The 27,522-nt window shown below is 43.5% G+C and overlaps 1 protein-coding gene across 2 annotated transcripts in view; it reads right to left on the minus strand.

Annotated features, from left to right (window-relative positions):
* Window positions 1–156: 156 nt before the first annotated feature.
* The window catches only part of LOC8038923 (protein wntless), a 30,367-nt gene continuing 3,001 nt past the window's right edge, over window positions 157–27,522 (minus strand). Inside the window, exons 3-14 of one of the 2 annotated variants that reach the window (XM_029983574.3) lie at window positions 26,573–26,715; window positions 22,707–22,868; window positions 21,852–21,988; window positions 21,651–21,691; window positions 18,726–18,853; window positions 17,547–17,558; window positions 16,251–16,348; window positions 14,698–14,761; window positions 11,045–11,188; window positions 9,859–9,942; window positions 6,708–6,858; window positions 157–2,609 (exon numbers count right to left, since the gene is read on the minus strand). In XM_029983574.3, coding sequence (XP_029839434.1) covers window positions 2,488–2,609; window positions 6,708–6,858; window positions 9,859–9,942; window positions 11,045–11,188; window positions 14,698–14,761; window positions 16,251–16,348; window positions 17,547–17,558; window positions 18,726–18,853; window positions 21,651–21,691; window positions 21,852–21,988; window positions 22,707–22,868; window positions 26,573–26,715 — 1,286 coding nt within the window. In that variant the 3' untranslated portion in view covers window positions 157–2,487. The remainder of the gene's footprint in view (window positions 2,610–6,707; window positions 6,859–9,858; window positions 9,943–11,044; window positions 11,189–14,697; window positions 14,762–16,250; window positions 16,349–17,546; window positions 17,559–18,725; window positions 18,854–21,650; window positions 21,692–21,851; window positions 21,989–22,706; window positions 22,869–26,572; window positions 26,716–27,522) is intronic. The other variant, XM_029983575.4, reaches the window with a different exon arrangement.

The raw sequence follows: 27,522 nt of genomic DNA on the forward strand, positions 1-27,522 counted from the left end.
AAGTGACCAACAAAAGGTCCACTACAAACTTTCAAGAGAATTCTCTTGATTCGTAATGTTTGCTACACCTATCTTCACAGTTTGTTTCACCTCACTTCAAATGTGCAGTGTCATTGTGTGGTGTATGGTCTTATAGTGCCAAAAAAACCTAGCACATTTTGACAGTCTGCAAAATCTAAACTTTACTTCGTAAAAAAGAAGCTGTCACAGGAGTAGATGATTGGTACATACATATTACTGTGATGTCACGTCTACAAAACATTGTCGGATGAGACATTTTCTACACGTAAATTCGGCGACACAGTAGAACTACAACACACAAAATGTATAATAGCAGCTTGGAAATTCATGTCATGTATGTGATAGCACTATCCTTAAAAGCAATATAACAAACTAGATTGTGTAGAATAGGAAAACAAAAAAAGAAACATGGTCTCGTGACGGTGCAAAAGTTGCATCAAGTAAAAACAACATGGCACCTACCAGCTGCATAGACATTAAACATCACAACATGGAACATCTTACAAAGAAACAAGCAGCACACGTAAAGAATGGGACTTATGGCATAGTGAAGAGTGTATAGGTATATGAATAGAAAAAAAACTTAAAATTCTACTGGTAGAAAAAATTAGGAACAAAAGTATACTTATGTCACAAGTAATCATCAGGTGTAAAGGTGTAAAGAGTACAGGCAAAATGAATATGCAGGGTAAAAATCACAGCTCACTCAATACATTTGTTTGTGACTTCTAAATGCCTTCCAACTATCGGCTACCTTTCTTGATTTTATTTAGAAGCTGAACCTCCAAAAGTCGGGAACTTTCTTTTTTTTCAGGCCATACTCATTGCACCACGCTTGCCCTTCTCTGCTGGTGGCCACAAAAATCGACTGAGAAACAAAAAGTCAGAAAACACAACTTTAGAGAGACCAAAGTTAATGTAGTAGTAGTATATACGTTTACAGAAAGCAGGAGGTCCTACTACTCAATAGGAATAGTTTACTGCATCTAGATGCCGACAAAATGACTTAAAAGAGGCAGCACGGTCTTACAGTCCTTGACGATGATGTACTACAATAAATAGACTAATACCAGTTTGAAACTAGCTAACGCGACATTCACAGGAAACGAGCGCGAATGCGTCACCTTCCTCCAAGTCAAATGCCATTGGCAACAAAGCAATCAGTGGCAGTAATGCAACAGCTAAAATTTCAATTTCAACATCCACAAAATTTGTAAATTCTTTCTAAATCCGTTTTTTTTCTGGAATTTGTCAAGGGAGCATAAAAGTGACAAGAACATAAACTCATTCCCATTGACAGCAAAAGCATGTCAGACTTTGAAATCATACATAATTAGCCGATATCAACAATATTTTGATTTTCGACGTATTACACAGATTTATACCGTATTTTCCGGTTTATAAGTTGTAACACCCCATAAACGACCGTTTTCACAAGAAAGTTAGTACCGTATTTTCCGGACCATAGTTGGCACCCGGTGCATAGCCCACAGAGGCAAACTTGAGGCAAAAAATAAAAGTGTTTGCTTAGATAGCCCGCATTCGGTGCAGGATCCGCACGCCGTGCATAGTCCACACTTAGTGCCTAATCTGAACGTAAAAATTATCATACACAGCACACCTTGACAAATGCCTGTTGTATTAGCTCACAAAGAAGCTTGTATCATACGTAAATCAACATTAATACACTCCGCTATTCATAAAAAGCTTCACATCTTGTCACAGTCAACAACCTAGAAAAACCAAATCCTTCTATAGTTCGCAGATAGTCCACATCATTAAAATTTAAACTTTTAAATATGTATAGCCCGGAAAATACGGTGTATACTATAAAAACCCGAGCAAGCGCCCACTCAAAATTTGGAGATAATCATGTGAAACTGAGGAATGGGCACTCCTTGGGTCAACAATATGTAAAGATATCTCCTTTGTGTATTCTCCGAGCGTTACGAAACTGAGGGGTGGGGGCTTATTGTGGAACGGGCAGATGCTCGGTAGTTTACGGTAAGTCGCACCTTTGTATAAATTGCACTTTTTCTTTTCTTTGGTCGGCGCGACGAAACTGCATAGATAAGCCCACATATGCGTATTCTGATCCCGATACGTGCACAATCAGGAGCCGGTTCCAACATTCTCGTCAACAAATCTAACGAGAAATTTAACCCCCGCGGCAAATTTGCAGATTTATGGTCTAAAGCAAAAAAAAAAAATGCATACGAGTCGCACCATTGTGCGACTTTCTTAAAAAGAAAAATGCCACTTACACATCGGAAAATACGGTAAGTACGGTAAAATCAACACACAGAGATGGCACGACTGGTGAGATGGCCCTAAGGGACTGAGGAACACAAAATCGCTTTTGGTATTGTAAAACAGCGCCTCAAAAGCAGCACGGCGGGAAACGCGGATATTGCGGGCAAAACAATCTGGCCAAAGTCGTCGCCTTCACAGAAGTCCGGTTCTGCTCTAGTCCAGGGCTGCTTTCTTAGCGAACTCCGTGAGAGAGGACGACTCTGTGGGCTCGGTGGCCACAGGCTCAGTGGTGGTGAGTCGGCTGAATTCAATTTCTTCCTGGCTTGTGGTGCGATCTGCATTCAGAAGGTGACAAGGTTTGTGTCGACGTTGCGACAGATGCAGCCAAGGAACCGGGTAAGAGGTTTTGATTCACACTTCACTGTAAGACCCTTACTGTTTGCAAGCACTTAATTTTCGCAAAGCACTTAATTTTCGCAAATGACCCATAGACATACCTACCACCAAGCGGTGGAAAACGCGGCGCATACTAAAAAGTGGTAGTGGGATGAGGCATCAACGAGCGGCGAGCGTAGAAAGGTCCCAGATGTACGCAGCGGTGCCGCGGTCGTATACCGGCTCGAGGATCCGACCGGTTCCGAGCATTCCGAAGGCCTTCGGCCCAGGTTTGGCTGGCGATTTGGCCGTTCGACGGTATGGCAGCGCGAAGTGGCTCCCGCTCTGAACTGATCTTTACTCTGTGTTTGCTGTCGCTTGTGGCCAGTGAGGTGTCATGCCAAATTAGTCTTAAATCGCGCAGAAAATGCAATGCGAGCTGCCCTGGCCGCCCACTTCCTACAGCCTATCCACACACGCTTTAGTGGCGACCTCTTGAGCCGGCGATACGGAGTGCGGCAGCCGTGAGCGCTCGCTGAGCTCACTACCCCTCCTCTAGTTCATGGCCACTTATGCAACCAACGACGTCATGAAGGAGGTTATTTTTTGCTTGTTTTTGTAATTTTAATTCGCCTATAACTTTTAAAATAAAGCGAAATTCGAGAAAAGAAAAGTTTCATTAAGTTACTACGTTCAGTGCGCTCAGGTTCGCTGCAAACTAAAAACCAGTCAAAAAGTTGTTGCAGGGCCCCTTTAAGAGTTTCAATGCAGGTGTCTGGAATTCCCGAAATTTAGCGGCCACAATTATGCCCTCTGTGACCGATTCGCGAAAAATAGGGGCCGCGAAAACAAAGGGTTTTACAGCATACAGTGATGCCTCGTTTATATGGACACCTCCGTTTCCCTCCACAAAAAAGGGTCCCATAATGTGAGTTGTCCGTAGTTATAAGATAAAAATGCATGCATTTATTCAGTTCGTCCCCAAAATGTTGTTCATACAGTAGGATATCCACGTTAACATGGTCTGTACTAACAAGACATGATGGCAGTGGGAGGAGAATCCAGATATTCCAAAGATGTTTCTTTGCAATATCTACATTCCAAAGAATTGGATATCTAGAATATCTAGAACTCGACTTTCAACTCAAATTTAACAATGAGTATAAGAAGACTGTGCCCTCCCATCAAACAATGAGGAACAATAATAAAGTCCCTCATTGTTTAATAAAAGTGTTATGTTGATTTGCATAGGATGGCATAAACAGAGCACCTAGCCATCAAATGAACCAGCAAAATCAGTGCCGGTAAATAAAGAGGCTGAATTTCCATTGAGGATACAGTTTCGTGACGAATTTCACCTGGCGAAATTTCGAGACTTGGCTCTGTTCCTGCGAAAATTTAGACCTTGACGTCTCTAACGGTGGGCACCAACGCAAACAACCGAGTTGCCCGCGGGTGGTGCTTGCGGCGCCATCTCTCGATAGGTGCAGCAAGCACTTAGTCGAAAGTAGAAGGTGCTTTCGTTAGATTGTTGCACCGTCAGAAGATGGCGCCACAAACCTGGCTCTCGGCTGTCTCAGCTGACAGGCTATCTCCGTCAAAGCCCATTGCTGAAGAGGCCAGCCATGCTGTTCTAGTTAACTCTTTTTGTGAAGCTCATTATAATTTTGAAATTACAGCCAATGTTAGTCACAGGTTAATTTTTATACCCGTTTTCTTCACTTAATCAGTGGCGTGCTGTATGAGCTTTTACACCCCAGAACTTACGGACAACAATCAGCATGAAGTGTGGATGTCACCAAAGCCTGAGATAATTGTTTAACTGTTTAAAAATATGACCTATGAAACTGCAAAAAAATGACAGTACCAATAGTCAGTCTTTCAGCACAAGGTTACATTCTGCTTTACTCTATCCTTACCACACCTATTCAAATCAAGCAATTTGATGGATAGATTTCACACCACCACTTCAATGCGTTCAGCATCGTTTTTAGACACGTGGCACCACCTAGGATTTTACAGAGGAACTCTACTTTGAGTTTCGGATCTTGTTTTTCTGTGAGGGGCGGTTTTTGATGTGACTTTGAAGTTAAGCTTTAGGCTTTAAAATGCATTCAGTGTTGTGTCTAGACATGTGGCGCCATCTAGGATGTTACAAAGATACTACTCCACTTTGAGTTTCGGTTTAAATTTTGCTTTTCTGCGGGGGTCAATTTTTGATGTGCTTTAAAGTTCCAGGACCATAGAGCACCAATCACGGCGTCCGCGTTGCATGCCGGCGCTCCTCAAAACCATTACCTGACTCGCAATTCTGGTGCACATGAAATCAATTTTGTCTACGAAAGTGACAGCAGTGAGCCAGAAGATGATGTTCATTCGCAAGAATTTTTGCTTCGACAGTAGCAGTGGGTCAAACTGGCCTGGACTATACACAGGTGCTTGTCGATATGTTTTGTTTTGCACTCCAAGCACATTTATTGCATCCGCGAGCTCCTGCGGATATACCGGCACATTCTGAACACAATTGATTTCATATGCAGGGTGCAAACTTCATATAAAGATGATTTTATGATAAACTATAGTTCATTTATGCAAAAATGTATGGAAAGTTTATTTATGCAGAAAGTAATGCGCAACTAGTACAGTTTTCTTCGAAAAGGCGGACTGGTCCCCGACATGGGCACAACACTAAGGATTAGTGTGAAATGCTCTAGAAGGGGCTTCACAGTATAGTATAGTCTAGAGTCACTGAATGTTCCCAAGGTACCGAAACTCCCAAGCTTTGTTTCAGAACCGAGTCGAGGTACAGCAGTTGTGCTCCAACCCATCCCCAATATGGCGCTGCCCTGTGCGGTCAAATCAAAGCTCGTACAGTGTAGCGTTCATTCTTGTAAAAGCTCTTGAATCCACTTTTCTCGTCTGTGGCGACGCTGGTTTGTTTTTATTAAAGTTTTTTTCTTCCTTCCCAGTAGAGCGTGACTTGCTCCTGACTGTCCCGTCTCTCTCTCTCGCCTTGAAACACATTGAAGTTGAGTGTTAGGCTTAGCGTACAAGGCGTAGAGTTTGAAACACAGCCCCAGCACAACCGGAGCGAGAAAATGAACCAACAATCTTCTTTGGCGAGCCCGATTAGCGGCTACTTGATATAAAAGAAACTAGAAAAAATCAATGCACCTTTTGTTTGGTCCTAACTTAAGGATACTAAGAGCTTCCACCCGTGTGTACCCGCCGTACCCGAGGTAATGCGGAAACATTTTATATATGTTTTTTGCTGTTTTGGGCCCATCCCCAAAATGGCCAACCGATAACTTCCGCCACAGGCTAAACCAGCCAATCAGAAGTGGGTTTTGCGGGATTAACTTCCGGTAAGCAGTCTGAATGAAATTCGGTACTCTGGGTACATTCAGTGATTCTAGTATAGGTGGTCATCACGGGGGCTAACATTTTTGTTTTTCTGCAAAAACAAAAAGTTTTGCACGGGGGCTTTTCAAACTTGCAGGATTTGTTTCTAAAAAAGAGGTGTACAAAATGCATAGTTTTAAATTTTTTTACTCCAAACCTTTCGCAAGGCACACTGAATTGAAATAAAAGCTTTCATGTTGGTTACACAAAATCTGACTTCAATCGTTTCTCATGCTATATAATAAAGATCTTGTTTGACATTTATACTGCTGAATAAAATATTTATTTAGCTATGTTTTAATATGCTTTGGTACACCTAAAAGCTAGTAGCATAATTTGCGGCTAAACAATTTTTTGACCGAGACCACCCCATAACTGCCTTTTTTCCTGCAATAAGGAAAGAGTTAACGGGGAGCACAAACCTTAGTTGTCCAAGTTTGCTTCACGCATTTGCACGTCCCACACCACATTATAATAGTCTGACTTAAGGTATCCTTCTAGTCACACGAATGAAACAGAAGTTGCTGCATCATGCACCAGGTTTCTACAACCAGAGGGACAATTCGAGACTCAGATCAGACATGGTTCCACTTCGCTGCACTTACAAATCGAGCGGAGTGTTGCCGGGAGGCGCGTGTGACTGAAGTCCGACTCACCAGATGGTGACGGGTAGAACTTGTGTGAGGGTGCATAGAGAACAAGGAGCATGAAGACGTAGAGGTTCCACATGCCGTAGACGCCCGTGAAGAAGGCCGACGTGAACTCCAGCTGGATGTCCTCGTCCCACTTCCAGCGGCCCTCGCTCACCTTTGCCGAAAAAGCGGTGGGGCAACGTGGTGCAGAAAACGTCGGGTTTAGGCAACTTTTAATGATGGAGTTTAATTATGGGGAAACTCGTTCATTACGAGTCTCCTGTATAATGAGTGCGCCGTGCGCCAACAACTGAAAAGAAGCACCACTTTTAGGGACCGGTTCAGACATCTGCGTTTGAGTATGATTGACTGCGCCGTAACTCCTTACATTTAGCTTCAATGTGTTACACAGACTCCAATTGCCGTAGCAACCATCTCAACAATGCAAATGTTTGAATCGGCCTTAAGGGCAAAATTTAAAAGGGAAACAAAATCTGCAGACGATGTGAAACGGCTAACACCCGTCACGTCGCAGTTTCTGTCTTGAGACAGTACACCGATGCCTTAACCAAGTTTAGAACATCCAAGGAAGGCAGCTACCAGATTGAGTTCTATGACATTTAAGTAAGTAAACAATTCAATAGGTACACTCAAACCCGTTTATAACGAACAGCAGGAAACGCTACGATCAGTTCGATATACACTCCGTGCGGGAACTATAGGGGGCGCTTTGAAAAACGCGCGCAGCGCCGCTAGCGGAGGAGCTGGCGTTCAACCGTGAGGCGCGTTCAGCAGCCTGCGGCGCCTTTTTGCATGCCAAGCTGTGGCGGCGGAAGCCCGCACGGATGGAACTTTTGCTTTTTGAGCCGATAAGTTGAGGGTGACGTTGCATGAGTGCTGGGGCAGACCTAAGAAGGGCATTTAGCTGTTCTCCACTTCTTATATATTGAGTTTGAGTCGTTAATAGGGGTAATTTCTCTAGTTGCGGCCAAAAAAGGAGTTGGAGCAATTTTCTGAAAAGCAAGACGGCCGCCACCATAATTGCTTTGAGTGGGAAATTTATTTTGCTCGTCGCTGTAAACCTAGGACTGCTGGAACGATGATATTTGGAGGCGAGTGAGATGTACACTAAGTTTCTGCACGAAGTGTGTGAAAGTTGTTTCTAACGAATAAAGAAATAAAGCTGTACGGTATATCCAATATTGGACCCAAAATGTTGTGTTATAGCGGGCTGTGCAAAAGTGCAGATTTGGGCACACAGGTGCTTGGACTTGACAGTAACATGACACAGCACTTATTATACAAGAAAAAAAAAAAAGGTAGCATAGGGAAACCAGGTGAACATTTGTTTTGGGCGGCGTAACTCAATGGGAACCGGTTTTGACCATGAAAAGGCTGTCAAGATAATACCACTGGTCGGGGGAGGTGGAGACTTTAGAGGTAGGAAGGGACTAGTGGACTGTACTTCCAATTGAAACAACTTTACGAAAGGTGGTTCCAAAGCCGAGAAAACAAAGTTGTCGGCCAACACACGGTTTGGCCGCCAAGGACTTTTGCGGTCAGCTATTGTGTAATAACCTGTTGTGCGAGGTGCTGATTTTTGGCCCACAGGTACTTTGACATGACCGTCACTTGGCATAACATTTATTATAACAAAAATAGTTGGCATAGCGAAACCAGGTGGAAATTTAGTTTGGGCGGCGTAACTCAATGGGAACTGGCTTTGACCGTCAAAGGCTGTCAGAAAATACCACTCATCGTGGGAGGTGCACATTTTACAGGTAGGAAGGGACCAGTGGACGGTACTTCCAGTTCGAACCACTTTGCGATAGGTGGCTCTAAAGCTGAGAAAAAAAATTGTTGTCTACAGAACTCGGGGTGTCAGTGTTTCCACGTCCAAAAGGAGGCTGATCAAGAAAGAAAGCACACCACATAAACTTCCATACGCAAACGCCGATTCTCCAGTGATTCCGAGTTTCATGGTTGTTTTCTTTAGATTTATAGTTGTCACTTTTTTTACCGTTCGAATCTTTCTTCATGAAGTACAGATTGCGTGCCATATTTGTCCGGAATTATCATCAAAAAACTTTTTTGGAGGGCATTCCTCCAACGAAATTGGCACTGCATACCCGCGAGTGTGGGATGGCATTTCAGTTCGTCCCATCGGCGCTGACACATGTAGGCGTTACTGGTACGAAAACAAACGCAGAGCGCAAAGCGGCAGTGTAGAATATGTCAGCCGTGTCGACACAGTGGCAGACATGATCGGGACACCAAATTTCTCGCGTCGTATGGCACGGCTCCATCGTTGTCGCTGTCCCACAAAACATCGGCGAGGTGAAAAACTGTGAAACTTTGTCTCCACGAGATACGACGCATAACTATTGAAGCACTTAATGACGCAGCACAGGCTGCGTCATTAAGCTGTGAACCCAGCGCAACAGCACCACTCCGACTTCAACGCATACCAACGTACGCCGGCGTGGTTTCGGTTCGTTTTCTCTGGGGTGCTCACTGCCTACCTTCAATACCGGCCGCGCGGCGGCGCGCCAGTCGCGTCGCACGGAGTGTATAGCAGAAACTATTTATCGCGAACTTCCAAGATGCATTCGTTGTAAGACGAGAGCCTTCTCTTTCTTTTTCATCTCTTCGCTTCCACCTTGTAGCAATGCGCTAAAAAGTTTTTTTTTTTTTTTTTTTTGTTTTGCATGCGTGCAGGTTTGTGTTTTCAGCTTATCTCTCCTTCTGAATCACTTCTCTTCGTGGGCAACGGCTTTGGGATAAAAAGTTTATTTTTTTTTCTGGGCATGCGTGCAGAGTATAATTTTTTTAGCTTTCTCCCCTTCTGAATCGCTTCTCTTCACTCAATTTTGTTCGCAATTGAGCTTTTTGAATTTTTTTTTTTCTTTTCTATTTTTTTTTGGGGGGGGGGGGGGGGGGACAGGCTAGAAATTGAATATTTGCGCGCTTTTGGAAGCCTTCTCGTGGGGAAAAAGTTAGATACTATAGCCAATATGTTGTTTGTTATACATAGTACTTTTTACATGCATTTTTATTTAAATTTTCTGTGAGTTCGATATCGACAATAATTCGCTGTACGTGGGTTCGTTCTAAACGAGTTTCACTGTACAACAGTGCCACCAATGAGCGAACCAACACTACGGCGTCTGCTTACCTGGCCCACGATATAAGCGATCACCGTAAGTGCAGCGCAGATCTGTGTGGCGAGAAGTAGGAACTTAAACCTGTAAATGATGCCCTGTAAAAGGAGGAGAAAGAAAAAAGATCACAGAGAGCAACATGTAGACAAAACGCTGTGGTAATGTAGCTGTAACCAGGATAGTACACGTGAAAATAAAGAGAAAACAGAGGAAACTGTTTCTGCCCATCAGTTGCAATGCATTCAATAAAGTATATCTAAGCATGCAACATGAAGCCACTTTTGATGTCTTTCTTTTAAGAAGGGTAGAATACACAGCTGGATTGCAGGCAGAACTCCATACAAAAGGGCCTTGTCCATGTCTGCGGTAAGAAATGTGTAAAAAAAAAGGTTGTAGAGTTATTAGTTTTTCTTACATTGGCATCATTCCAAGAGAAGATCACAGGCATGTCGGTAGCTTAGCCCCATGTTCCCATAAAAACACTAAGCCCAAATCTCAGGCTAAAGATAAGCTTTTTGGTCCAAGGCTCGTCAAAATATTAGGCCCTGGAGAAAATCGGCCATCTGTGCTACGTCCTTATTTCCATTAAACTCGTTTCGTTCACCTTCCGCCCGTTGAAAACCAGGGGGACAGACCCCAAGCATGCGCTTAACCTCGCCGCTCGATTGTGCCTTGAGAATGCGTTTAGAAAATCCCTAAACTCTAAAAATGATTGGGAACTAGACGGAGGTTCATCCACTTAAAGGATTTCTGGGTGCATGGATACTCACAAAACACTGAAGTCCTCGCAACTATTGGACTCGTGTTTACACCGGTCACAAGATAAGAGATCATTTCAATAACCGGTTTTTGTGCACCGCCATCTTGGTCTTATTGGGCTTCTGAGTGCATTTCGAGCATTCTTGTCTGAGTGGCAAGCTCGTCTGCTCCTTGCACACCTCCATACATCTCTTTACTCACCAAATACACCCACATGCTTTTGCATTTCCCCACCTCAACCAATGACAGTGCACGCTTGGCTGCCTCGTCATCGCGCGTTCCCTATGCATCCTTTGTGTTGCCCTTCAATTGGCGTGCCCTTCCTTGCGTTCCGACGTGTCAAAAATGCATTTTGGCACTACACCTTCTTGTCGAACATCCCCCCCTGCTTTTCGTTCCGGTCCTCCGGACGTCGAACGATGCGGGCTTGCTTCGAGATACCTCATAGTACATCCTGCGAGCCTGGCTCATGCTGGGCAAGGCATTCCTCTTGAAGCTGATGTTGCGCAGCACTCTGTACAGCATGTACGACAGGAACACAAAGTAGAGCCCCGCGGACAGGCCGGCAAGAATGATGAAGGCCAGCTGCAGTCAATTGTGTCAAGGACCAGTGGCATACCTATAAAGAGCTGTTCACACAAAACACTATTTGTCTTGCACAAAGAAAAAGAAAAACAAAAGTGGATGTCTTAATTAAAATTTTATCTTTAGGCGCGTGCATACAATTTCAGTGAGGACGCGGCCTTCTGCACAGCACGACCCTCTTCCTCACCTTCACCATTGTCTCCTCCCCTTTCTTGTTTATGAGAAGTTCAGAATGGGTAACAGTGGTGGAGGCCTTGACTGACCTCCACCGCTGTTGCTCCGCCCAGCGAAGGGTGGGAGTGGTTGGGTACTGGCACTACATCACAAGCACCTTCCAAAGACAGAAAAGCGGAAGGCAGCTTTCCTCGCGACAAAAATCGCCCCAAAATAAGCAGGCAAATAGAGTGTGTGGCCCAAGCCGTCTCCTGCTTGAACAGCCCTCAACTCAGATTTCTGAAAAGTGTGGTTTAGACCTACGTGTTCGAGTGTGACTCGCTGCGTTATGGCTGCTTGCATTCCTCTACGAGTTGCACAAACTTTGGTTGCCGCATCAGCAACTTTGTCATAGGCAGTCATAAGCGATCATAATGCAGTTCGTTACACTCTAATGAAAATGTCTGAGCCACCCTTGATGCAAAACGTCCCTTTCATACCTATACCAGTTATAGGCGGAAGGCGACGGATACATACACAGCAGTTCAGCTTTTGCTTATTCAAGCATTATTTCCACGTTTAACAATGGCTTTAATCCCCCAGATTTTGACTGAAAAAAACTACCGTATTTACTCGAGTAATAGCCACACTATTTATGAACAAGGCCCTTGCGTCTACTTTCCCGCAAAGCACATATACAGCCAATCATCACGTTGCGCATAAATAACATAGCGAACAACTAGATCGAGAACACGATTCTCCATACAAATGCAATCTTCACAGAAGGTATCTTCGCACGAAGACGTTATCTCTGTCCTGTTAGCAGCTGGAATCATGCTGTTGATCGCGGCGATTGGCAATCCGCGTGCTCCGCGGAAAAGCGAACCCTCGGGTTTTCTTCATAAGCAGTGCGGCTATTACTCGAGTAAATACGGTAAAATAATTTCAGCAATGTGCTGGCCTTTTTGTTTTCAATGACTGCTGGAGTAAAAATTACTCTAGAATCTAACATTCTGGCAACAGCGCATAAAAAAAAAAGCTTCTAATACGTCAGTGACAAAGAAATTTGTTCCTAGACGATGGGTCTGACTTTTTTTTCCACCTTGAAGTTATTTGAAACCGAATTCGGATGGATGGCGAGTGTAGGCATGAGCTCCCCATAAAATAGTAAAAACATTAAATTTTTGGAACAGACTTTTTTTTTGTAACTAATGCGTAGGACATTATTAATCAATAGAACACAACGAAGAATGCACCAAAATGCAGTAAGAAGCTTATTATTGCCTTTTTTAAACTTAGTTTATTCAGTTTTTTTGCTCGGAACTTGGGATGACATCACAGGCCAAGAAAAACAGCTACAGCAACGGTCACGTAGGCCAGCAAGCTGCGGAGCAATGGCAACTTCGTTGTTTGCCAAAAGCAAAAAGTACAAGGTGTCTCCGTAAAAAATTTACAGGGTTTTTTTTTTTTTTGTTACAAAGATAAACTACACATTGTTGAACACTTATTCTCGACCAAAAGGTAGCGCTAGAAGTCTGAACCAGATGCTAAAGTTTCAGCACAAACTGATATCTTATTCAAAAGTTATAGGTGATTTTCTCAAAAATTAAATGGGAAAATGGTGGCAGGCAAAACTCTCGAATACAGTCGACTCTTATTAATTCAAACTCCAGGAAGCCACAGACTCTAGTTTAAAATATCAGAAATTTGATTTACCAGAAATCCATCTAAATATGATATGAGGCAAAGTAGTAATTTGCTATATGAATAGCTACTACACGTATCAAGCAGATTTTTTACACTTTCCTCCACACAGGCTTATTTATAAACACACACAAACATAAAACAGTGGTGAAGTTCAAAGCAAACAGTGGTTTTGGTCAAATATTTTCTAATTGAATACTGAATCGCTTCTCCAAGCCTCTTAGTACCGTTGTGCCGTGCTCAAAACAAAAATTCGGCTGAACTCATGAAGGTTGCTTCCAACCTTCCACTTGTCCAACTTTAAGCTCGGTTAGTTTTAATATAGCTATATCTACGAAATGTGGCCTCAGAAAGTTCAATGCCTACAATGGGGTGGCATGTAAATGACAGACCTGACATAAAATTAAACCTAAAGAGATGCCCAGCTATCCTAATCAAGGGAATTCCTAAATCTGCTTGCTATATGCAAATATTCTGTCTTGAATCTCTAATTTAACTTCCTCAGAAAAATATTAAAAAAAACAAGCATGAATAATGAAAGCAGATTGTCAGGACAGTTCTGCTTGCATAATCGCGTAGGGTTAATCCCATCGAGTGCGCTTCTCACCAAGCACCCGCGTACTGCGGAAAAGCAATGACTGCAACCATCGTGGGTATTGCTTACCCACAGTACACAGGTGCTCGGTGAGAAGCCTGCTCAAAGGGGCAAACACCGCAATGAACAAATAGTATGAGTAGACCTTTCCTGAAAGTCCCAGAATACCTCGCGGTGGAGCGAATTGTGAGGCTGTTCAGATGTATGCTCGTGCACACTCGAATGCTTCGTATATCCTCGAAGCGGTACGATTCATTCTCTCCTATCATTAGCAGCTCAGAACGCACAAAAAATAAAGCGAATACAAAAGGAGGTCATCACATACTCTGTTTTTCTTTCCTTCGGCCTTCTCTGCGTTCTGAAATCACAAGATGTTAAACCAACGTCAACTTCGTCTTTAATTCCTGAATAATCTCACGTGGCGTACATTGGAATGCCACAATGCGTCAAGCAGATGGTGAGGGCACCACATGTTTCCGGAAAAATCTACTAAGCGAAAACGCTGTTTGAATTAAGCAGCTTATAAATGCATTGAAGACATTGCGGGACAAGGAATTTTTTTCAATTTGTTTCAACTACCCGGAAGTATGAAATATCCGAGTTTGAATTATCGCGAGTCCACTGTACATGCAGTCCTATGGCACCAGAAGCAGGCAAAAATGGGCCCCATTTTCTCATTGAAATTTTCAGAAAATCACTTCTAAGTTTTTAATAAGGTATCGGTTTGTGCTGAAACCTTGGGATCTGGTTCGGACCTGCTAACTTTGGGCGGAGAATGAGTGTTCGGCGATGCATTGTCTATTTTTGCGGCGGAAAAAGAGTCTGCAATATTTTTTTGGGGGGACACCCTGTAGATATAATGCAATGATACATTATTGCGATCGTGGCATATTCCATTTTGCATTCCATAATTAGGAAAACCCTACGCTTACTTAAAGAAAAAAAAGTAACTAGACCAAATATTTTAAAAATTTGCTTCACAACAGCATTTATTTTTTTTTTAGACGGAGTAAGCGTGGAGAAAGAAGGCTTAGATTGCTTTTGCTTCAAAGGATACAGCAAGGTTGCTGCCAACTTGCGATGCCCAGATGCTGTAGAAAGGGTTTCTGAGTTGAATTCCCCTGCAAAAGAAGGATAAAAAAGCCGATTCATCGCTGGAAGTTCCACACACTCTCCTACGAGACAATGAATTCTCCTTGACGTTGAGGCTGTTGGCGGCAACTTTAGATTGTCTTAATTACAAATTACGCAAACTAAAAATGGTGCCAACAATGAAAAGACAGTGAGCAGTGCAAGGAAGCTGGCGACAGTTTATCGCATCGTGCAAAAGCCGAGACTGCCACGGTTCACTAAAGTCTTAAGGGGGACCGTTGAAAACATTTCTGCATTCCTCCACATCGTCAAAATGTATCTGTGTATACTACACACTGCACATTTTTTCACATCTTTTAGGAAGCAGGCTTTACATCACAAAAGGGTTAGGTTAGGAAAAGCTAAGTAATGACCATTGGTCTGAAACTGGAGGTTAAAATTTAAAATGATTACAAACTGTCTCATATTTAGATATGAAAAGTATATACCTGCGGTTCAGTATGTGTCGATGGTGCATTATGTAGGTATGCCAAATTGGCAGTCGAAGTTCGAAATCAACTAAACGAAACATCAAGAGCGATGCAGCTTAACGTAGTATCCCGACACATGCCCCATCCCCGAAAGATAACCCACACCTATTTTAAGCCAGATTTGCTATTTTTCTTTTTTCAAACACCGAAAGATAGCTAATTTTTATGGTGTATTCGCACGAGAGAGCTTTATCTCCGGAACTGCGAGAAGGAAACGACACGAGAAGGAGGAGGCAGTACAGAAAATCCAAGCGAGCATTCGCACAATGGAGTCGCATGAAGTTGAGTCTCCAAAATCTTTCTTTTCGCAAACCTGCTGGCAACTTTCGGGAGCTCATCGTACAAAAGGCAAGGAAAAAATAATAAAGAAAAAATCACCCCCCTCCATAGCTGTTCCTCATTATCCCCCCCAAAAGCAGAGGGACAAAGGAAGGGGTCAGATCGCTCCGACAGAACAGTGGATATTCTGTAGGCCGGCCACAGATTCTCCTCGGCTCCCCGCGAGCTTGAAGGATTAGCAAACATCCGTGACGCGTAGCCTGTGACCTTAAAACTAAGCGACGTTTAATCCTCTCCTCGGAAAGAAACTCTGTCGTGAGAATACACCGTTAGTAATCGTAGTGTTGGGACAAATGATGACCTTGGCGTACATGCGGCTAGATAGCTATGGCGGGATATAAGCAAACATTGCTGACTGGGAAGTACAGTTATCTTTGCCTCACTGACCCTCGCCGCGACAACAAGTTTGGCAGGGAGATATAATCTAAAAGTAGCATTTTTTCAACTTTCCTCGACTGCACTTCCAAAAGTTAGCCCGCTCCTTATTTTCACCTCATTTGTTCTCGGATTTAGGTGGGCAATCTATCGGGATATTAGTAGTAGCAAAAAGAAAGTAGATATGTGTCACTCTGGAGTGATCCAATGGAAGGCACCGCAACACACAGAGAAAACTTGGTGAATTCAAGTGACTCAACATGGGGCGAATCACCTTTCGCACAGGTCGAAAATGAAGAGGCAGACACAGCCGGTGATCACTGCACTTAGATGTTTCCAGTAAGACCGAAGTCGGTTGCGCTCAATGTCGTCCTGAAACGAAAGCATCTCTGCCTCTCCATCACTGTTATGAGGCCAACTTCTGCGGGAAGCTCGTGCACAAACGTTGTGAACCCTTCGCTACCGTTGTCCAACACTCGTGCAAAAGGGTCTCGCATGCTGACGAACACTTCCGCACGCGGAGCCTTGTGAAGAACAGCCTAACGAAGGCTTGTATCAAGACGTGAAAAGTTTCTCTAATCACTGACAAGGTGAGAAGGGCAGGGAGGAGCTTCAGTTTTCCCATCTCTAGTGCAAGCTACCTTTAACAATAGTTTGGTGTCTCGTGCGTGTGTGCAGCCAAAAGCTGAGCAAAGCTTGCTTGGAGCGCGTGCTGCAGGCAGGGCGTTCGAAAGACGTGCCCCGCCATTCTCATACTGACAGTGACCATAGTTTATCATTCCCTGTCTAAATAGCCAAAACAAGCGGTGGAACTTATGAAGCACTTGAGGCGTAACAACAAGTGTCACTCAAGGGTTTGTCTGCAATGCCCTTCTACTTAGGATGTCAAGTTGATGTAAGGTCTGCAGGAACCTGAGTAGAGAGGTGCTGGTATTTGTAAGTGGATAGAAAGCTGTTTAGAGTAGAAATAACTTAAACCTTGATAAACTGTAAGTAAAAAAAAATGCAATTTTAAAGCTCATGTTAAAACTATGTAGGGCATGTGACTAAATAAGTTGTTTAAATCACTTTCTCAACGCCCCTTGTTTGAACTGTTCAGAAAAACAGTCGAGCACTCTAAAGACTCCAAAACACATGCTGGGCCAACATGAAAGTTAAACCAATAGCATTAATGTAGTATGCGTAAATTTACACGAGGATTTGCAGCAAGTGGCAGAACTTTAACAACCCTAACGCTTAGGGACTCCAACAAACGGTAATCGTTTGTGATAGAGAGTCTGGTACAACACCCAGTTAAGTTTGCAAATCGGCCCCTGAGGTCGATAGACAAACTTCAGTTGAACTGGGCCGATCCTAACAAAACTCCTGTGCCAATACACTCCTCTGACATGCTCAGACTCATTTTCACAAAGTGTGTATTGGACGCGTCAGTAGATACGGAACTATGGCCTGAGGGTGCGTCTAAGTTCACGAAGTAGCAACAGCCCGACTCCGGTGCGGACAAGTCAGAGAGTCGAAGAGCCGCAGGGTCAACGCGAGTCTGGTGTGACGTTCAAGTGAAAGAACCTACCCTTCGTCCCTCCTTCAGGATCCCATGAAAAGCAAGCACAGTTCACAGTGATTGGCAAATGCGGTTCATTCAATTCAATCCTATTCAGCTTTATTTCCAACACAGTATGTTGGGTGCCCCCAGGCGTAAGAACTGTCCTGGGCAGCTTAGATAGCTGCGGGCATTCGAGACAGAGAACCATAACTTGTAACTAATTTGTATCGGTTGCAAGCGTGCGGCATTCCAATGCTACGCATCTACAATGTTGGCAGCTATTTTGTTTTCAGTTATATCACCGTGTTTTCCGGGCTATAGTCCATGGAGTGTACATGTTTGAAAGTTGAAATTTTAGGCTGTGCTATCTACTATCATGGTAATAAAACCCGAGACTCAGGAACACAGAAGGGGATGAACACAACACAACGTGTTTGAGACATTGTGTTGTGTTAGTCCCCTTCTGTGTTCCTGAGTCTCGGGTTTTATTACCATGATTCATCACCAGCTCGCTTGTTTTTTAAGTATTATTGCTATCTACTATCTAGGACTATCTATGCATACAGAATATACAGGATTTTCGTCTTTCAATACCGTCGATTATGACAGGACGAGACGGATTTTATGAATAAAAGAGTATGTTAATGATGACTTATGTATATCATACGCTTCTCTGCGAGCTAAGAAAGCAGGCACTTGTCAAGGCATGCGACGTATGGGAAAATTTTCGTGTCGACTATGCACGGCGTGCGGAGTGTGCACCGGGTGCGGACAATCGAAACAAAAACTTTCATTTTTGACCCCAAATCTGCCCCTGCGGACTATACACCGGAAAACACAGTGTTCGACGGGGGAATGCACGAACAGCCTTATCAGGTGCCATAGATTTCAGAGGCCGAAGTTACAGCAATTCTGAGAAAAACTAAAACTGAATGTAAGAGAGCACATAAAAAAAATTAACCACAACACGCAAATTCATTAGTCAAATTCGTTTGATGAATGTTTTGTACAAAATCATTGTATCCCGAGCTTTAAAGCTGTGTTAATGCTGCCAAAAAGAAAAATACTTTTCTAGCTATACTCATACAAAGTCGGTTTTTCCTGCACATAGAGCAACACTATACACTTAAGAGAGCGACATAACAAGCAAAATTATGTGTTCCTTTCTAGCAACAAGCAAGCGCGATCACAGAAACATGCACTTACCATAAGGTGTTCTCCACAAAAGATAAGCCAGAAGCTAAGAAGCGTAGCATAAAAGATTCCCTGCCGTATGTCACTCATGAGTAGCATGAACGGCATGTTGAGCCATAAGGTCAAGAACTCCAGGGGAACTGAAATGCAAGACGCAAGCACCGTTTAAATCAGGTCATGTCATGAAAACTTGGATTGTCTCAGTCCAGCCCAAGTATTTATACTGCACGGGTTCTCATAATCAATAGGATATGACTAAAATGCTTGTGGTCGTCATGTAACGGAGTGTGTCAGCTTAAGCTTAAGAAACCTTAACAGAAAGAGTAAAAATCTTAAATTTATAATGTAATCATAGCTATTTAAATAATTATAGTGTAAACTTTAGCACCTCATCTGATAATTTCCAGTCCAGAAACCCTAGAAACTAATCGTTATAAGCGGATACAAACAAAAATGAATCAGATATGGCGGATTGCAGATCGCATGATAGGGGCTGCGGATGCGAATCGGATTCGGATGAAAATCGGATTCGGACACTCTCGAGCCCGGATCTACAGGGTGATTCAAGGAGACGCCAGGCTCTTTAAATCGACCGCAAAATTCGGTTTCTTAACCTATCACGTCACAACTTTGTGCAGCGTTGCCCACAGATGGTGCATTTTTTTTGAAAAATTTGCAAAGAGCGAATTTGCCTGAGGAAAAAGTAAAGAAAGAAAAAGGCTTAGCTCCTATGGAAACGCAGCGAAGCCACCGGTCTTCAAACAACACGGCGGCGTTTCGCACGGGAGACAAGAGACGGCGCAAGCGGTCGCGACGCCAACTGCCGCCAACGAACGAGCAGACGACGCTGAGAGCCGGCGTCTTTAGCCGACAAGGAACTGCACTTCCTTGTTGTTACCGCGCCTGTTTTTGTTTCTGCGACTGTCGCCGCCTGCGGAACGCACGCCGCTTTTGAGTCGAAAAGATTGCCTGCTAAAAACGCCGGCTCTCGGCGCCGTATGGTCGTTCGTTGGTGGCATTCGTTGCGCCATCTCTTGTCTCCCGTGCGGAACAGCGTCGTGTTGTTTGAAGACCGGTGGCGTCGCTGCGTTTCCATAGGAGCTAAGCCTTTTTCTTTCTTTACTTTTTCCTCAAGTAAATTCACTCTTTGCAAATTTTACAAAAAAAATGCACCATCTGTGGGCAACGCTGCACAAAGTCGTTGCGTGATAGGTTTAGAAACAGAATTTTGGGGTCGATTTAAAGAGCCTGGCGTCTCCTTAAATCACCCTGTACATTCTTGCTGAGGCGGCCCACAAACATTTGTGACCACAGAGTGTAGAGTGAATAAATAAGCGATACAAGGGCACCATTGAATGTTTCGTGGGAGCAAATCTCTGTCTTAGAGGAAAGGTGCCAATCGGAGAAAAAATTATTCTTTACACGAAGAAAGACCTAATTCTCGCCAATGATCGCTTTAGAGTTTTTTTTTTTGCCTAAAATGCTGTTCCTATAGATAAAGTAAAAACATGCAGGGGCATCAATCGCCTTGGGAGTGCGTATTCTTGTTTGACACGGCAAGAGTGGAAAACATTCCTTGGCAAAGAAAACCCAAAACATACAATCCACAGGGAAGTAGAAGCAGCCTCCTCCAAAAGAAAAATGTGGTGTGTGTGCGCATTTTGTTTTTTTCTTGACAGTTGGTTAGTTGTTGATAAGTATGTGGCTTGAAGTACGTAGTTTTGGGGTCGTGTTTAAAACTAAAACTGATAGGAAATGTTGCCATTATTGAATACTGTGATATTTTCCCAGTGATGTACTCGCATCTTGCCCTGTACATACGAGTACTTCACTGGGGTGAGTGACATTTTCTCTCCCTTTTTGTTTGTTGTTTGACCTCAATAAAATGACAGAATGTTATTAGTCTGTCCTTCATTAATTACCATGTTTAGAAAATATCTGTCTGCTTTAAGTGGGTGTTACAAAACAAAATCAATAAAAAATAAAATAAAATGTGTTTTTTTTATTTGAGAGAGGCAAAGTGCTGTAGACCCAGGATGATCTTATAAATGTGATCATATTTCCACAGATGCAAAATGTCTCTGAAAGGATGATTGTTTATAATACTAATACGATGAAGCACAATACGATAAAATGATTTTCACCGTATTCTGGCTCGAAGAGTTCTGTACGAAGAGAAGCAAGCAGCGTATAAGGTACCATCCAGGGACTTTCTATCGGGCTCGATTTCATGGTGTAACATGAAGGCACAAATTGGGGTTCGAATGCGGTTCCAAATTTTGCGGATGTAGTCTGGATGCGAATATAAATTCTGCAGATGCAAATCGGATACGGATATACAATAATTTAAGAACATTACGGATGCGGTTCGGGTGCGGATACAACGTCTGCGGATGCAGATCAGATGCAGACGATCAAACTGCTGTCTGCGCAGGGCTCTAAAACTTCGCTATAAATAATAATTTTTTTATACGGACAAAAGCATCACATTCAATTTGTTAATGGTAAAGCTGTTGTAAAGCCACTGCAGCAGCATTTCTTATGCCAGTATAAACAGGGCATTAAACACAACCTTTCTAGTCTGCAAGTTCCATCAGCAGCAAGGCAAACTACAATGTCTATGACAGACTTTACAATAAACTAATATAAAAAGTCATGAAATCGAAAGTAAATGATATAGTAGGCATAAAACAGACTTCAGCTTGCAGTACATTTTGGTGAGCTACATCCTTATCAATAAACAATAGAAACTACTGGTTGTATCATACTTGACAAAAAGAACATTTGAACAGACATCTGCATAGAAATGACATTGAAGCAGAAGTAAAAAATACCATAACCTGAATAGTATAAAACTTCCAACTGACACTAAAAGATTCATCTTTAAGGTTATCTATGTATGAGGACCTGAATGTAAACAAAACAAGCAGCACTTACTGTTCAGCAATGTCATGGCCAATCCCAGCGACAAGAGGAGGCTGAAAGAGAAATGCAAGATTTTTAGTTTTAGAAAGAATTTGATTTCAGCTGGTGGCCAAATTAGCAATAAACTAACTGGACGGCCAGACGTGGCAAAATCTTTTGAACCGGGTGGCAGCTGGCGCCACCTAGTCAGTGACCCCAGATAGGAACACTCACCCCTCCAGAAGGTGTGGAGGTCTTGCGAGAAGCCTGATGCGCCGCCAGTACCAGATGAGAGTTGCCACGATCAGGGGGAAGAAGAATGTCTTGAGGGACACCCAGACCTTGGTAAAACCTCCATTTTGGTGAATCAGCTGGAAGAAACACAAGAGCAAGCTCGGTCGTAAATCTGGCACAGGATGCTGGTCGCAACATCTGTGTGGGTGGCACTATGGAAGTTTACGGTAGCTGGCTATGGTGAAAAACCATAGCCAACCCCTACATCACATGGCTATGGTGAAAAAGCTGAAGTTGCTAAGTTTTCTCGAGAATGCGAAGATTGGTTTATTCACTCATCGCACTTAGTGCACCATGCTTTAGGTCAATGGTTCTCATATGGGGGTATGTGGACCCTTTGGTGTCTGCAAAGGCGTTCTAAGGGTCCGCAAAACCCTGCCTCATCAGTCAAGCCCGGCAATAAAAGTTGTCTTTTCTTAGATTGAGAAGAAACGTTCCAATTTTCGGGCGAGTTTTCTCGTGTGTATGTAAATAAGAAAAGTCCACTTCACACTAGCCTTATTTATATCCATTTATTAAATCAATATCATAATTAACCTATATCTCTCCCTTCCCCTTACCACAAATGGGGTCCCCCATCATCTTTGCCAATCCACAAGGAGCCCGCGAAACATTAATGGTTCCACCGCTTTAGCGTCTACCATAGCTTTCGGCTGCCTACTGCATGAAGAAACAATCTTGAGGTTGGTGACCTTTTCCCAAAAATAGAAAATCAAGTGTAGAACTGGGAAGGGGCACCTTACTGGGTTATGTACCTATATAACAGTAACTAGTGGTTTTCTGCCCCGTACTCACCACCAGCCAGGCATCAATCACTTTTCCGAGCCCCAGATTGGCCGTGCTCTTTCCGTCGATGGGCAGCCGCAGGTTGAGGAGGTAGAAGTCGTGGTGCAGGCTTCCCAGCTCAAACAAGCTCAGGACGTCGCAGTTGTACACACGCCCTCCAGTATCCTGCAGCTGCACGGATTCGTACACAGTATGGGACACCCAATGTGAGATGCATTTCTAAGTTACCCCGGTTTTTCAGATTATCTTTGATGATTCCAGAAAATTTTCCAAGGTAATTTAGTGGAACAGAGATATGTACATATCCACCCTATGTGGGTCCTCAAAAAGAGTGGCTGATTTTGCTCTAAAAGTTTTTCCAAATAAAAGGCAGGCACACTCAAGCAGCAGTAGTAAGGTGGTTAGTTGGGCGAGTTGGTAATGATGGAACATGGTTATAATTGCACACAAATAGAAAGGAACAGAAAGAGATTTTCCCATTTCCCTCTGTTAATTTCTATTTGTGCACAATTTTAACCTTATCCAGCAGCACTTTGGCATTATCTTCTGCATGTAGCAATTTGCTTGTGGCATGAAACAAGATCCAGTTCTCTAAAGTTTTTAATTTAAAAACTACCCTAAAATATCGAGCATCGATCCAGCCACGTTTCAATAAGTTCCCACCCACTACTTTTGAAATGTTTGAAAAGTAGGCGAAGGCCATATCAAGCGTACACACCAGACTTCTGAGCACACCTAGATAACTGAGATGCTCGTTTGCGTCAGCTGCTTCTCCAAGTGCACCGCAGCAATGCAATGAAGCATGACACGAACGCACTGGTGTTAAGCGGTGAAACCCACCTTACTGCGTGCCAGTTCTCTAAGCTGGCTCTTGGACCTAACAATTGCCTGTACCCAGGGGCAGATGCAGGAATTTCCTGAGGTGGGGGTCAGGTGTTGGTCAGCGTACCATATGTTTAGGTACCCCCTCCCCCTCTCCCTCGTTTCACGCCTTAAATTTTACACATGCAGAAATCAAGAGGGGGGTCAAGACATCCAGACCCCCCGCTCTAAATCTGCCCCTGCCTGTACCCCAGTTTTTCAAGAATATCTCCAACTTTTAGGTGGGCCCTTGCAGCACACTTTATGGTAGTGCTTTTTGGTAAACTAACCAAGAAATGTTCTTCAGCAAGCACAAAGGTAACTTGATATACTCCAATGATCGAAATCAGTACTGGTCCCCAAACCACCCAGACTTGTTTGATGCACTTATTGAAGTGAAGACAACTTTACTCTCAATTATGACAAAAATAATATGACATATATAATACTCTCAAGCAAATGCCAAATCATAAAGAAGAAGGAACAATTACTACATACAAGTTGGGGGAAATCGACACTTTGAACTTTCAAGAGCAGTGAAAAACTTGATAACTTTTAAAACATGCACCTTTGAGAAACTGATAAGAGTTCTAATATGTCATAAACGGGTGTCTTCCACACTTGTGCCAAAGAAGGCACGTTGTTAAATTAAGCAATCCACACTTGCGCCAAAGAAGGAACGTTGTTAAAATAAGGAATGCATTGGCTACAAACGTTTCCCAACTGCAGGTGCATTTAAGCCAAGAGCCTCGACGGCCTCTACTTTTCTGGCACACGTTTGGATTTGCCCGTTTTCCTTGCCAGTTAATGCTACCGTTTCAGAAAGGCAACTAACTAGTGCAACTATTTGCAACTCCAGCCCGTTGCTCGCCCTCTTGTGGACCAGCGGAGAATCACAGGAGTGGGGATGGCAGTGGCGGCGCGGAGACGGTGGCACTGGCAGGGACTGTCGGCCTTGGTGCTTCTATTACCGCATGGTTCTGGTCAGCGTGTTTGTGCGTAAAGCACTTTTATTGAAAAAAGTGAGAGTTAAAAGAGGAATTTTTGTGTTTTGCCTCACAACAGCCTTGCACAAGGAGACCGGGATGTCTAATTTAATTGAGGACTTTTTGTATATTGCACACGCTGTGGATTTCTGGTCTTGTGGTCACCAGCTCAATCTGTGCTCAACATGGCAAATGCCCCCGCTCTAGCGTACAGTCCACGAATGATTTATTCTTTGCTCTAAGTAGGAGAAAACAGGTTGTGCAACACTATGTCAAGCAACAGACATGGGGAATGGGTTCGCGTCTTAAGGCCGTTACAAGGAATGTGACCATTTGCTCCAAACCCTTTCTAAAGACAGAATACACATACTAGCTTTCAGCTAATTACAAAGGCAAAAAAAAAATGCTTGAAGCATTGCGCGTCTGTGTTAGTCAGCCGTTTGCGATGAGATTAGAACAGGCAGTTTTGGCGAGGCGGGTTGCAATGTTGCAAATAACATGGTACACAAATGTATGGTATGTTAAAATATGTCTTTTTTGCTAGAGCAATAAACAAAACCCCTAATCGTGCCGATGATGTAAGTAGGCGTTTTAGCATAGCATTATCACAGGCTACCGTGAGCATGGCAACACTCCTGGCGCGTGCTGAAAACTATGCTTAAAGGAGCAGCGTGCGAGCTTCTGGTTGCAATGCTGCACCGTTCAGTAGCCTGCGGTCACGCTATCCTAAAACTTCCTATCAATACCCATAGCGCAGTTCGATCATACGTAGCAATACACTAAAACTGCGACAGTGAGGACCGAGTTGTGAGCCTGTAACTCAAAGACATCAATACTGTGAATGCTGCTCTTCCAGAGCTTGACGGTCACCGTACACGACTCACTTTTTAGAGCACTAATGGCCAGGCAAAGTGCAAACACCACAACATCTTCATCAGCCTCAAAAATATCTTGCCACAAACAGTGGCGTGGCCGGTGTCCAAAACGCGCTCGACCTCTACAAAGCTTCGCAAGTTGAGGGTACCGCAACTTCTGAATATCAACATGCTCATTTTTCTAATGCAGATCAACATCTCCATCACCGGTTATAGATGCTCCAGCCCTGACCACTTCGCATTTGTAAGCAAATAAATTATGTTTAGCGCACTGACCAGCGTCAGCGAGCAGGCGTACGGGAAATCCTGGAGAATCTATCCCCGTCTCTTCCGCCATCTTGGAACTACCACCCCGCCGCCTATAGGGTGTTGGAGTTATGAATAGTCACTCACAGTATGATGTCGCCCTTTCTGCGAATAGGCACTCCCAGTATGACGCCGCCTTCTCGCGTAATGGGACAAGTAAAAACGTCCTAGAGGTCTAGGACGACCTCAAGGACAATGCCAAGGACAGCGTCGTCCTTGAGCATACAATTGAGCGGCGCGTGCCGCTCAATCATTATTTTATGGCCATATACGCTGCTTTCCCACTCAATGGGACAAGTGGGGCTTTCGCCTTAATAACTGATTTTCCTTACCTACGGTGCCCGTCTACTATCCACGCACTCTCCAACTGGCGCAACACCCGACAGATGGCGGCAGTGGCCCCGGCAACAGCTTAACGCTGGGTTGCGCCAAAAGCAGGTGATGTGTAGCTGAAATTACTGAACGAACCATCCGTTTTATCTGTTTTGTGTCCAGTTAATGTGTTCTAATGAGCGCGTGCCGTACATGGTTCGAAAACATTGTCTGCTTTTGGCACAACCATCTATCGGTGCTTGTGCGAGTCGATGGGTGCGCGGATAAAAGACGGGCGTCATAAGTAGGAAAAATCAGCTACCTTTTTTTTTTTACTTTTTAGTCGGGTGAAATTGTTCTTTGAAATCTTGATGCAGTGCTCCCCCCACCTTCGGGCACCTCTGCAGTAAATTGTAGCATGATGTGTTACCAAGCCAATTTATGCGGTCGCTTTAAAGGCTTCCCTTGGATTTGTAGGCACGTGGTAGAAGGCAAGCGATTGCTCCCTGGGAGAAATGTGGATGCAACGACTGACCTGCGTGTCACTGCTGTTGGTTTTAACGTCGCACCTCAGGTGCCTCTGCTCGAGAGACTGGGCCACCAGCGTCCACTTGTCGGGGGGGTCGTGCTTGTTGCGATAGCCCAGCTTCACTTCCAGTAGCAACAGTGGACTGGGTTCTAGAAAATGTTTTGAAACTGCTGGATGGGTGGCACTTACTCTTTTCTAGGCACAACAAAACGCAATATTGAGCGTGTCCAAATTGAGCAGAGCCTCAACTCGGACTGACTGAGGAAGTAAAAATTATAAAAATAATTGTGTTTGTTTTTGCGCAAAAGAGATGGAGCAGAGCTGGAAGTGTGAAGAGGATGTTCCTCTGCGGCATTCCGTGCGAAAAGAAAAAGATTACAGTGTTTAAAGGGACAGTGAACCCCCAAAAACATGTTTTGTAAGAACAAAGAATTTTGCGCAATATATGGGACACATATTGAGGGAGGAGCTATTCCGACACTAATTCAATTGTGAACTTGGAGCGAATCAGAAACCATCTATTTCGGGGAGGACGCCTGGAAATAGAAGGTAGTTTTGGAATGATTCCTTACTCAAAATGCCTCTTGTAATGTAAATAATATGCAAAAAAACAAAACAAAAAAAAAAAAACATTTTTTTTATTTTTAGGAAAATTCATTCTGTGGCGTACATATTCTATCTAGGCACCTAAAAAGATTAATATTTCTTGGAAGTTCAGTGTTTTTTCAAGTGGACAGAAGCCCCTTCAACAAAACAAACAAAGCTAGGAAAACAGAGAAATTGATAACAAGTGAGTGGGAAAAAGCAGTGGAAATTGAAAGAATAAAACACTTAGGGGACAGAAGACAAGAGACTGCTGCGCATAAATTTTGAGGCACTTCCCTGCAGCTTGTGAAGCAACCGAAATGGCACCAAAAGACGTGCCCATTATAGACAATACTTTCCAGTCTACAAGT

Source organism: Ixodes scapularis, unplaced genomic scaffold (genome assembly GCF_016920785.2).
Source record: "Ixodes scapularis isolate PalLabHiFi unplaced genomic scaffold, ASM1692078v2 PGA_scaffold12__126_contigs__length_90152505, whole genome shotgun sequence".
In the NCBI taxonomy this organism is placed as follows: Eukaryota; Metazoa; Arthropoda; class Arachnida; order Ixodida; family Ixodidae; genus Ixodes; species Ixodes scapularis.